General features: G+C 39.9%; 1 protein-coding gene across 5 annotated transcripts in view; it reads left to right on the top strand.

The window, feature by feature from the left end:
• The window catches only part of LOC143280509 (cytochrome P450 2B4-like), an 11412-nt gene extending 2666 nt beyond the window's left edge, over positions 1-8746 (top strand). For all 5 annotated transcript variants that reach the window (XM_076585187.1, XM_076585189.1, XM_076585186.1 and 2 more), the window contains 5 exons: positions 2401-2767; positions 3887-4183; positions 5467-5709; positions 6576-7016; positions 7453-8746. In XM_076585187.1, the coding sequence (XP_076441302.1) occupies positions 2425-2767; positions 3887-4183; positions 5467-5709; positions 6576-7016; positions 7453-7709 (1581 nt within the window). In that variant the 5' untranslated portion in view covers positions 2401-2424 and the 3' untranslated portion in view covers positions 7710-8746. The remainder of the gene's footprint in view (positions 1-2400; positions 2768-3886; positions 4184-5466; positions 5710-6575; positions 7017-7452) is intronic.
• The last annotated feature ends 2834 nt before the right edge of the window (positions 8747-11580 follow it).

Genomic DNA, 11580 nt, shown 5'->3' with positions numbered 1-11580 from the left:
GGGTGTGTGGGTGAGCAGTGGGTGTTAATGTTATCAGGAGGGGTAGAAAGTGGAAATTAACTTCTTCATAAATCAGTCAGGTTGTTGATGTTTGTATGCAGAATGTTTTGGATGAGAAGGAATGGTTTAACATTTGTTAAAAGTGCACAATCTGTTGTTAATTATATGCTTTAAAAATGAGAGTTATGCCAGGATGAACCAGGATCATTGTCTATCCTAAGCTGATATTTTTTCAATGAACTTATATCATGTTTCTTCTGTTTTGTTGTTGTTGTTGTTTTTTATATTTGTGTATGTGGAAGGATGCCATGTTTTACCTGGGATGATAAAAAAGAGAATATGAAGGGTTAAATGACCAAATTATTTTGCATGCATGTTAACAGGAGGAAATAAAACAGTAACTGAGATTGTTTATTCTTTTAAAGGGAACAGCGTGCCTGTGTTTTGTGGAGAAAACCATATCAATTTTTGCACTGTTGATTTAAACATAAAATGTACAAGTACAGTATGACCTTTTGTTTCAAGGTGATGTTCACTTTCCCAAACTGATGTTCCTGAGCAGCAGTCATGTGCTAAAAAGGAAATCTCTCATGCAGACAAGGAGAGAGCCTGAGGGAAATGTCATTCAGATTTCCACAAAAATATGGCAAGCCTTACAGAGACAACAAAATCACCACAGTTATCAGCATGGATTGTTCTGCAAGTGCTCCAGCACCTTACATCAGACTTCTACTCAGCTATTTTTCTTCTTACATCAGACTTCTACTCAGCTATTTTTCTGACTCCATACAGGCTATTTTCATTCCTAAAGAGGGAATAAAATCTGTCACAAGATACGTTGCAGGTCCAATCATTAAAAATCAAACAAAAGTTGTTTCTTCTGGGGGAAAAAAAGAGTACCTTCATGATAAGACAATGTTTGAAAAATTTAACTCTTTCCAAACTGGGGTGAAAGAAAGTAACGAAGAAAGAGTGAGCAAAAGTGCAATTAATCTTCTGGATAGGGGAGAGCTAACATTTCTAAAATGTTTCAGTTGTACCATGGCACTCATTTTTTGATAGTTGGCTTTGTCCACAATATTTTTGTGATTAGATGTATTTCTTCACATCTTGCACCTTTTTTTTCTATAAAATCAGAATCCACTACAAAATGAAACGATTATGGACAGTGTGTGTCAAGATCAGAACGTGGAGAAGAAACAGAAAGTATTGAGAAAGACTCTGAAAACCACCAGTGGATCGAATAGTTTTTGACACTGACTACAGCTTGACCACTTGACACAAATGGTGACAGACAATCCAAAAATAACCTTTCTTACAGTGTTCATACTCATGGATAGTGTTTTATTGTTTGAAGCAGCCATTTCATTGTTGTCATTTAAAAGTAATCTAGCAATCAGTGACAAGTCACTGTGTGAATATTCTTCGATTGTGTGTGCAAACCCTCAACTCTCTCTCACATGCACACACTCACACAAAGTCTCCAAGGCAAAAATCATGACATCACTGGTCACTTGAATAGCACATGAACCTGGAAGATTTTTTTTTATTTTTAAATCCCACATCAGGTTTTGATGCATCTGCAGTTATGCTAAAAATGTGTTTTTAAAAAAAGTGGCAGAGGAAATAGATGGAGAACTACTTCCTGTGTCCTCTTCTGGTTGTGCCTTCTTTCTGAACCTTCACCCCATCTTCATGGACATGCATGCACAGACACGAGCAGAGAATGATAGAATCTGTTCAATGTTTTCAACTCATGCAAATTGCAGGGCATACAGGAGCAGTTTCAGCTTCAAGGAGGTGTCAAAGCATGCAGACTGATCCATATACACCACACCTCATCCGTTGTTAATTCTTTTTAAAGGAGCAGATGCCCGACCTTCGTTTAGAATTAATACATTGGTCAGGCCTTGAGAATTTGCAAACTTGTGGGATTGGAATCCTGCACTTTGCAAGTCGGCTATTGCGCCCTCTATAGGACCTCTATAGCGGAGTCCTTGTGCAGGGACGTGAAGCACCAGCGGCAGCTCTTGTTGCCCAGTGGAAAACTGATGCTCGATACCATGCCACCTCTCCGGCTTTCCCTGTTTGTCATAAACCAACGCATGCAAAAATGACTTTCCCATATACAAGAGACGGCGACTCCCCGAAACAGGTTAACGAAGTGTCAGTCGTATGGGAATTATCACTCGAAGACTATTGATGTGATTTTCAAAGTGATAACTATGTTTCCGTTTTGAATATGTTAACTGGATCATTCGTCTCCAGCTGGGAATAAGACTTAACAAGCTTTTCAAGTTCTTCAGCAAAACTGGCAGCCGTCAACAGCCTTAGATGCTTTCACACAATACCCTCACTTTGAGGACATTGTACAAAATGACTTATCATTTTCCTTTTCAGCTGTTCTTACATTCGTCCATCTTCATGCCGCTGTTACTTTTCGACCCCACATCTCTGTTGGTGGGGGCGGTGGTGCTGCTGTGTCTGCTGTGGTGGAAGTCCACACGACGACCCTCGGGTCTCCCTCCTGGCCCTGGACTCGCCCTGCCCCTGCTGGGACACCTGCATCTGATGCCAAAAGACCCACGGGCCCAGTTCAGGACATGGAGACGTCAGTATGGGGACGTGTTCAGTCTCTACATGGGAGAGAAGGTGATGGTGGTGCTGGCCAGCTATTCCGCCATCCGTGAAGCCCTTGTCACCCACGCGGACGTCTTCTCTGATCGTCCACACATTTTTATGATCGATGAGGTCAACAAGGGTAGAGGTAACCATCACAGTTTGCTTGCTGTTCCAGAATGCATAAACAAGAATGACACCTGCACAAGGAAGGAAAGCGATAATGTACTTACATTTTGGTTGAAACATGTTGCCGTGCATACCCATATACATTTGTATTAACATTAACCTCCAAAGGTATACAAACTTGGGTGATTTGCTGTCAACGTTATCCTTAGTGGGTAAAGTATGGTAACATGATATGCCGTGAATATATGAATACTGTTTTAGTAATATTTACTTCCTCCACCATATACATTAGACGGGTTAACGAGAGTTTTTGTTCAAATGATACATGATAATTCCGTTAGAAAACGTCCTGACAAAACGACGCTTTGTCGAAACATGGGAGAGTATTGTTATCACGACTGTTATACGTTATCCATTTATATAATGTTCAAATCCCCACCCCCCACCCCTCCTATTTTTTTCCATTTTCTTTTTTGATTTTCTTTTCTGTTAGCTTCCCTCGATTTTGTAGTTTATTGATAATTATATTTGTTTGTATCCTTTTTATGTTGCGGTGTACAATATTAATTATGTGGATGCACACACACACACACGGCACACGTACACGCAGACACACGCGCGCACAGTCACTCATTCAGTCTCTCAAACTCACATGCGCACTCATGCACTCACACACACATGCACACAAGACGCACACATTGGGATGTGATATATATTCTGTTCTTTCAAATGATTATGTTCTGATTCCGCGACCGTTGGTAACTCCTCATTTTGGCCAGCGATGCAGGCGAGAGTTGGGTCATTTGAACACTGGCCACAAATGCTAGTTTTAGCTCTTTTTAAAAACAACAACAAAAAAAACAAAAAACAAACAAACAAAAAAACAACAAAAAAACCCGTTGCAACTTGAAGTACCATACATCATCGATCAAATAAGACACAGATGTCGACACCATCAAAGTTAAAATGATTCGATTTGTGTCTGGGGAAGGATGGAGGAGAGGATGGTGGACGGAGGGAGAGGTTGATCGACCGAGAGATATGTAGACAGACGGATAGATAGATAGATAGATAGATAGAGACATAGAGGAAACGATATTTTTTTTTTATGCCAAATCAATTTTCATTATATTCATAGGCATTGTCAGCTCATCAGGCCCCATGTGGAAGGAACAGCGCAAGACAGGCCTGGAGATTCTCCGTGCAATGGGCATGGGCAAGAACGTGCTGGCTGAGAAGATCCAAGAGGAGATCACTCACTACATCCAGGCCATAAAGGACCACCAGGGGGTGCCTGTGTGTCTTGGCCGACTGACCCAGATCAGCATTTCCAACAACATCTGTTCGATTGCTTTTGGAAAGCGTTTTGAGTATGGCGATGCCGAATTCAACAGTTATATCCAAATCCTGGATGAAACCTTTAAGCTGATTGGAGGTTTGTGATGTGCCTCTTTTACATACACATGGGTTCTGTTTCTCTGCTTCGTGTTTGTTTGATTTTTTGTTCACCTGAATTTTGTGGGACACGAGCAAAGCAGTGTGTGTGTACGTTCGTGCATGCGTGCGTGCGTGTCTGTGTGTGTATGTGTGCCAGTGTGTGTGTGTGTGTGTGTGTGTGTGTGTGTGTGTTTCCGAGTGTGTGTGTGCGTGTATGTGTGTGAGGTTGTGTGTTTGTGTGTGCAACAAAGAGAGAGAGAGATAAAAAAAGAAAAAAAAAAGAAAAAAGGTTCTAAAGGTTTACAGTTATTATCTATGGATAATTTCCTAAATGTGTGCTCTGTACGATATAGTATGATTATCTGACTGATTTCTTTCTTCACAAAATTTGGACCATAGTTATGACCATAGAAGAAATACGCCAACCGGAAGCAATAAGATGAAATAAATCAAACCATATTCTAGATCACAATGTTCCTCTCTGCACTGACACAAAAGTGAACGACACTTTGTGGTAGCACATACTGAGGGTTGACTACGAAAACTATTCGGTAAATTTTCATTTTTTCAGATAAAAAGGTTAACCAGTCATGACATTCTGAAAGGTAGGCTATTGATTATTTATTAATTCGATTGATTAAAAAAGAGAGAGAGAGAGAGAAAAGAAAAGATTTATAACATTTTATAAAGATCTGCCATAATCATTTCTTTTTCAATAAATTCCCGCGAAATCCTTTCAGTGCATGCTATCCACTAACTATCCACAATACTTAACCATTTATTGTTTCTTTGTCCTGCTAAAATTGCCGACCGGGAAAAAATGCTGGTTTAAAAGTGGAATGCTGATAGTGACTCTGTCATGATTGGCTGGTCTGGCACTCTCACCTTCAGATGCCAGATCTGACCAGCTTTTTAACTCGTGTTGTATTCATGTTAACTCTTGTTAAATCAAGGACAATTAGATGAAAAAGAAACACAACTTGACCTTCATAGGTTACATTATGAAAATGAAAAAATACCAAGCTGCGTTTGCAAAATTCAACTAAATAGCTTCCACGACACAAAGTTGTAGTGTTCTGCAAAATTCAGGTGCGACTTTCTCAAAACGTCACCGACACTAGATAGTTTGGGCAGTGAACCATTGGTATGTTACATGTGTATGTATTTGGGCGCCAATCTATCAGTCTCAAGGGTAAGCAAAGTACAAAATTGTTGATCATTATTCCCATGCTACTGAGCAAATCTTGACAAGACCTGACCAATCACTGTTTCTGTATACAGGAACAGCCGTCTTGAATTTTCTGCCTGTTTTGCGTCATATACCCGGTGACCCCTTTAAGGTCAAGACCGCTGTGGCCAACACTGAGTCTGTGCATAACTTCGCTGATCAGCATGTAAAAGACCACGGAAAGAACTTGGAAGAGCGAAAAGAGGACATGGTGGAAAACAACGATTTTATCTACAGCTACCTTCATCAGGCACAGATGCAGAAACAGCAAATGAATGTGAATACCACTGTGAAAGGTTTGTGTTCCAGATTTTGTATTCTCCCTCTGCCTGTATTTCTAATTTAAGCCCAAATGATAACAATGTTGTTAATCTGCTCTCTAACAACTGTGAAATCACTATTAATTAAAATTTTAAGAGCGTGGCCAAGTTCACACCATGGCAGCAACGAATTATACAACAACAACAAAAAAAGTAATAGACATTTGATCAACTGCCGATCTCAAGATGATCACATACATGGAATCTCTTTGTGTGTGTGTGTGTGTGTGTGTGTGTGTGTTACTGTTGATACAAACTATTTCATATTTAGGATGGTATTTTGATTTTATGTCAATGGTCATTGAAATTGCTGCCCCCTCCCGCACACAGGACGTATGCACGTCAGTCTGTGTACCCTCTGCTGATTCGCCTCGGTTGTATTCAGTAGTTCCGATTTAACGTACGAAGGATACTACCTACAGAGTAGATGACACTCGGTTGTGTGGTCTTCATTTTCAAATGGGACATTGAGCTCTGAGTAGGAACTATCTAGGACCCAACATCCAATGACATTGATGGATCTGGCCGACTTCTAGTGATATGCCCGTGATGCTAACCACTAGATCATGACGGCTGGAAGTAGAAATGTGGTCCAGGATATGAATAGAATGGGTCTGTTTGAACTGAATCATTATTTGGCCAAAGAGTTTTTCGTATGACCGTACCAGTCCTATTTTATTTGAAACATATCAGGAAACTGAGGTTGGAGAAAACATGAAAATATTTCTGAAAATGTCTCTCAAATTCATAACGGCACTTGATAAGAATCAGTACGTTAGTGCTATTAATGTTTCCACTCACAATAAAACCGAAAATGTCTCTGGTTTTTTGTGTATTTTTAGGGGCGAACCTAAAGTTTCTTTTGACTGACTTATTTGCGGCTGGGACAGAAACAACGTCTTCAGCTCTGCAGTGGGCTATGCTCTTCTTTCTCCACTACCCCCACGTCCAAGACAAGTGCTTCGAGGAAATCTCTGACGTCATCGGACTTCACCGCCTGCCCACCATGCGTGACAGACCGAAGCTGACGTACCTGGAGGCCACCATCTGTGAAGTGCTGCGGAAAGGGGACCTGGCACCCCTGTCTGTCCTACATGCTACCTCACAGGACGTCAACGTCCGTGGATTCGTAATTCCAAAGGACGCAGTCATTATTCCTTACCTGGGCTGTGTCCTTGAGGATCCTGAAATCTGGGGAGATCCTGAGAACTTCCGGCCTGAGAGATTCATCGGACCTGATGGAAAACTGACAAAACCAGAAGAGTTCGCTCCCTTCGGTACAGGTAACAGGAAGCAATAATTAAATGAGAAATGTTGTTAATTCATAACAGCACTGTTGTGTATTGCTGGTAGGTTACAAAGTGCTAGCATAACCTATTATGGACATTTTTTTTATTTCATGGCTTTTCTTTTTTTCAAGTGTAACAGGTCATTATTGAGATAATAAATCATTATTTATCTAGGGGAATGATGTATAAACAAATCTAATTGTCTAGGGGTTGAAATTAAGGGGGTCACACCTTTTCGGAGCAACACCTTCGTGAATTTTGCTTGGCCATTTTTGTCACAAAGCCGAATCTGCATGTTTAATCATACGATCCCCGATCTTTTTTTGTTTTTTTTTGTTACAGTTTGGATTTTCGTACAATATTCACTGATGCTTCTTTCCGATTCACTTAATCGCAGAAGTTACTGGGCTACACTTTTGACTGTTCACAGGTCGCCGTGTGTGTCTGGGGGAGTCCCTGGCCCGGATGGAACTGTTCCTGTACCTGGCCACTCTCATCCAGCACTTCCGCTTCCTGCCAGCGGAAGAGGGACAGCTGCCTCCTCTGGAAGGAGTGTTTGGACTGACACACACCCCACAGCCATACAAAATCCGTGCAGTGCCCAGACTTGAAAGTTGTGGTGATAGAAGCGTGACTGATCAGTTGGACTGGTTAGTGTCAATGGTTTCTTCCGTATTATGCAATTGAAGAAATGACTGCTGATGGTAAATGTATCCTACATCACACGTTTGAGTACCAACCTTTCTGTATAAACAATTTTATTGTTTGTAAACAATACTTTATATACACAATGGATTATCTAGAATTGTATTCGATTGTTCTTTTTTGAAATGACAAAAACCACGTTGTGACTGCCAGCAGAAGGGGGATATCTGCCAGTTTTGAAAGGCATGTTAGGACTGACACCATCACAACAGCCATACATGAGTTGGGCAGTGACCAGAATGTATTGTAAACGATAGCCAATCGTGTTCGACTAAGACCATCAGGATAGCAGAGGAGACAACTACTGTCCCGACTATCTGTGTTAGAATCTGATCATAGTGGATGGTGTATTACATTCCCATTCTCTCGGCCAAGAGGGCTTTAGGAGAGTTGGCGTTTGGATGGTTCCCAAAGGCCGACTAGCCCCAAAGGCTGCCAGTGCCAAGAGCCAGTGCAATCTTGCCTCCTAGTTTGAAAGTCACAGTCCTTAACAATTGAGGCGGTAGATTGTTTATTTATTTCCGTGACTGGTTTATTCTTTCAGTACTTGTTTTGGAGACTGTAAGTACTTAAGTATTCGTTCAATACAATCGTTTTGTATTACCTGTTTTAACGTTTGTATGCAATGTGGTATGTTTTGTTGTTGTTGCTCTTTTTTTTTAATAAAGAAAGTTTGATTTATTTATTGTTTCCCAAAATGTTGACACTAATGAAAGCACAAGAAATGAGCATTCGACTTTGTTTTCTTACTGAATGTTTTCCTTTTATGAGGTAATTGTAATGTGCATTGTGATCAAGGAAGGGTGTGTGGGTTATACTTTTTAAATATTTCACTTGTGTCTTAAAATTTGATGTTTTCTTACTGAAAGTTTTTCTTTTACATGATAATTTACATGCGCACGGTAATTAGGGGAGGTTTATTCATTCATTTGTTTCCATTTCACTTTGTTATCTGTTGACGAGCATTTGAATGACCCGAAAAATGTTTATTTTCTAATTGTTTGAAGCAAACAGTAAAAGTCTTTTGAACTGAATTGAAATGAATTGACTGCCACTGTCTCGATGAGAGAGAGAGAGAGAGAGAGAGAGAGACTCGGGCTCTGATGGCTTATTCACTTTATACCTTGGCCCATTATGAAGAGGATTGTGAGCAGATAAACAAACATCACATCATAGGAAACGATACAGCACCACTGCACAAGAAACGATGCCATATCACATCACAGCACATGGACTGATATCAATACAGCACAGTGACTGATATCACATCACAGCACTTGGACTGATATCACATCATAGTGCGCCAATGATACAATACCATAGCACATGAAACGATATCACACCATAGCATAGGAAACAATAGTACAGCCCAGACCTGGATAGGAAATAACGTCACAGAACAGCACAGTACTGCAAAGGGTCGATATCACAGCACAAGAAATGATATCACATCACCACATATCTAACGATATCACAGCACACGACAGCACAGTAAATTATGCCATCACGACACAGCACGGGAAATTATACAGCACAGTACAGCACAGCACAGAAAATGATACTGCCGCACGCCATAGCACGGGACATCACAGCACAACACGACACAGTGCAGGAAACAACACTGATCAGAGCGAGCACTTTTTTTTTTTAAGCAAGTACAGCAAGGAAATTATTGCACAGGAAATGTTACCAGTGAACAGCACAGTGAATGATATCACAGTGCATGATTAAAAATGCAATTTAAATTTCTTTTTAAGTCCGCGGTAAAGGAGACGTGGCTTTCGCTGCAATCACACAGCAACATTTAACCGTTTTCTCTGGATCTAGATAGATGTACAAGTTTAGTTACACCCGGTTGACACGGTCGATTCAATTTCTCTTTTATGTTCATTCTAGTTTTATAGTTTTAAAGTTGATATGAAAATTTAGTATTTTGTTAAACTAATAACATGTAGAGCCAAGTACAAGTACTTCTAAACGACGTATGAAGTGAAAAGGACTTCATTTTGAGAAAAGTAAAGACTGGAAATTTTTGCGTTTCATCAATTCAAGGGTATTAACTCTCAAGGTTTATTATTTTTAACTGTGAATTCCGACTGATTCTATGGATATTTTTATGGCAGTTTGGGGCATAATCCAGTAAGTGATGAGGCGTTCACAAATCTTTCTCTGAATAAATATTTAACGGTCTCCTTCTCCAACTTTCCATCACATGTTATCGTGTATTGTCGATTGAACATAGGATTGAACGGGCAGGTCAACAACTTGAAACAAAATGGCGTCGTTCGCGTTCCCGAAGAATATGAGCACGCGCTTTGAATATGTATAAATATGTGTACGCAACTGATTTTTGCCCCTGACCTTCAGGGCTCAGCCAATAGATATATAAAGTCCACTCGTCGTATTGATTTTAGTATTTTCCGAAAAAGACCACATGGGTGAATGAACATAGTTAAAGCCCTGTACACTGAGAGTAAAACATACAAGCTTTTATGTATTGAGTATAATTTCAAATTGTAATGTTTAAGATGAGAAAGATCAGTTTAAAGCAAATTAAGCCCCCTAGCATTAATTACAGATTAATTTCCATTTTTTACTATCTGCACCAAAGACATGCAAAATAAATATAACTTCCATGGTTAGCAAAAGAAGTTCCTGTTTGAACAAAAAGTGTTAAAAATGACTGCCCTTGTTGTTGTGTCGAATATCAGATCACAAAGCTAAGTTCAGAGAAGAAAAAATTATATAACAGTAAATTCAGTTTGCATATAATTTGGCTTCTTTTAAAAAAAAAATTTGTGCCCATCCCAGAGGTGCAATATTGTTTTAAACAAGATGACTGGAAAGAACTGAATTCTTCCTATTTTTATGCCAAATTTGGTGTCAACTGACAAAGTATTTGCAGAGAAAATGGCAATTTTAAAGTTTACCACAGCCACACACACGCACACACGCACACACACACACATAGACAACGGAACACCGTGTTAAAACATAGACTCACTTTGTTTACCCAAGTGAGTCAAAAAATGGGTGGTGCTGTAGTGTAGTGACGCGCTCTCCCTGGGGAGAGCAGCCCGAATTTCACACAGAGAAATACGTTGTGATAAAAATAAATACAAAATACAAACTGATCTTTTTTATGTCTAAGGTCATTGAAAAAGTTGTTCTGGGTCAGTTATTTGAATACCTAAACTCACATTCCCTGCTGTCACCCAACCAATCAGCATACAGACCCTCACATAGTACAGAGACTGTGCTTCTCAAGGTCACAAACGATATACTCCTGGCACTTGATCAAGATCATGTTTCTGTTCTTACTTTGTTATATCTCAGTGAAGCGTTTGACACTATAGACCATACACTTTTGTTGCACATCCTTCATCACCACTATGGGGTTTCAGAATTAGCTCTCTTGTGGTCAAAAGCTATTTTTCGAGTCGCATCCAGACAGTCATTATCAATAATCACTATCACAACCAGCACCTGTTTTGTATGGAGTTCCACAGGGTTCTGTCTTAGGTCCTATACTCTTCATCATTTACACCAAACCTCTTCATACACTCATCCAAAGTCACTTTGTTTCCAATCAATCTTTCGCAGATGGCACACACCTTTATAGAACACATCACCCTTCAGAATTAGGTCTGGCCATACGGACTTTACAGTCATGCATCACAGATGATAAAACAGAGGCACTTCTCATTCACACAAAGTTTTCATTTTCTGACTTGCCTAGGCCTTCATTTATCCTGGTAGGAACCTCAGACATACCTTTCTCAATATCTGTATGCAATTTAGGGTACATGCTATTAGATGACATGACACTTGACATACACATCCACCACATTTG

The sequence above is a fragment of the Babylonia areolata genome, chromosome 3 (genome assembly GCF_041734735.1).
Source record: "Babylonia areolata isolate BAREFJ2019XMU chromosome 3, ASM4173473v1, whole genome shotgun sequence".
Taxonomy (NCBI): domain Eukaryota; kingdom Metazoa; phylum Mollusca; class Gastropoda; order Neogastropoda; family Buccinidae; genus Babylonia; species Babylonia areolata.
Note: the sequence above shows the minus strand (reverse complement) of the source record. Positions and strands in the feature narration are given on the sequence as shown.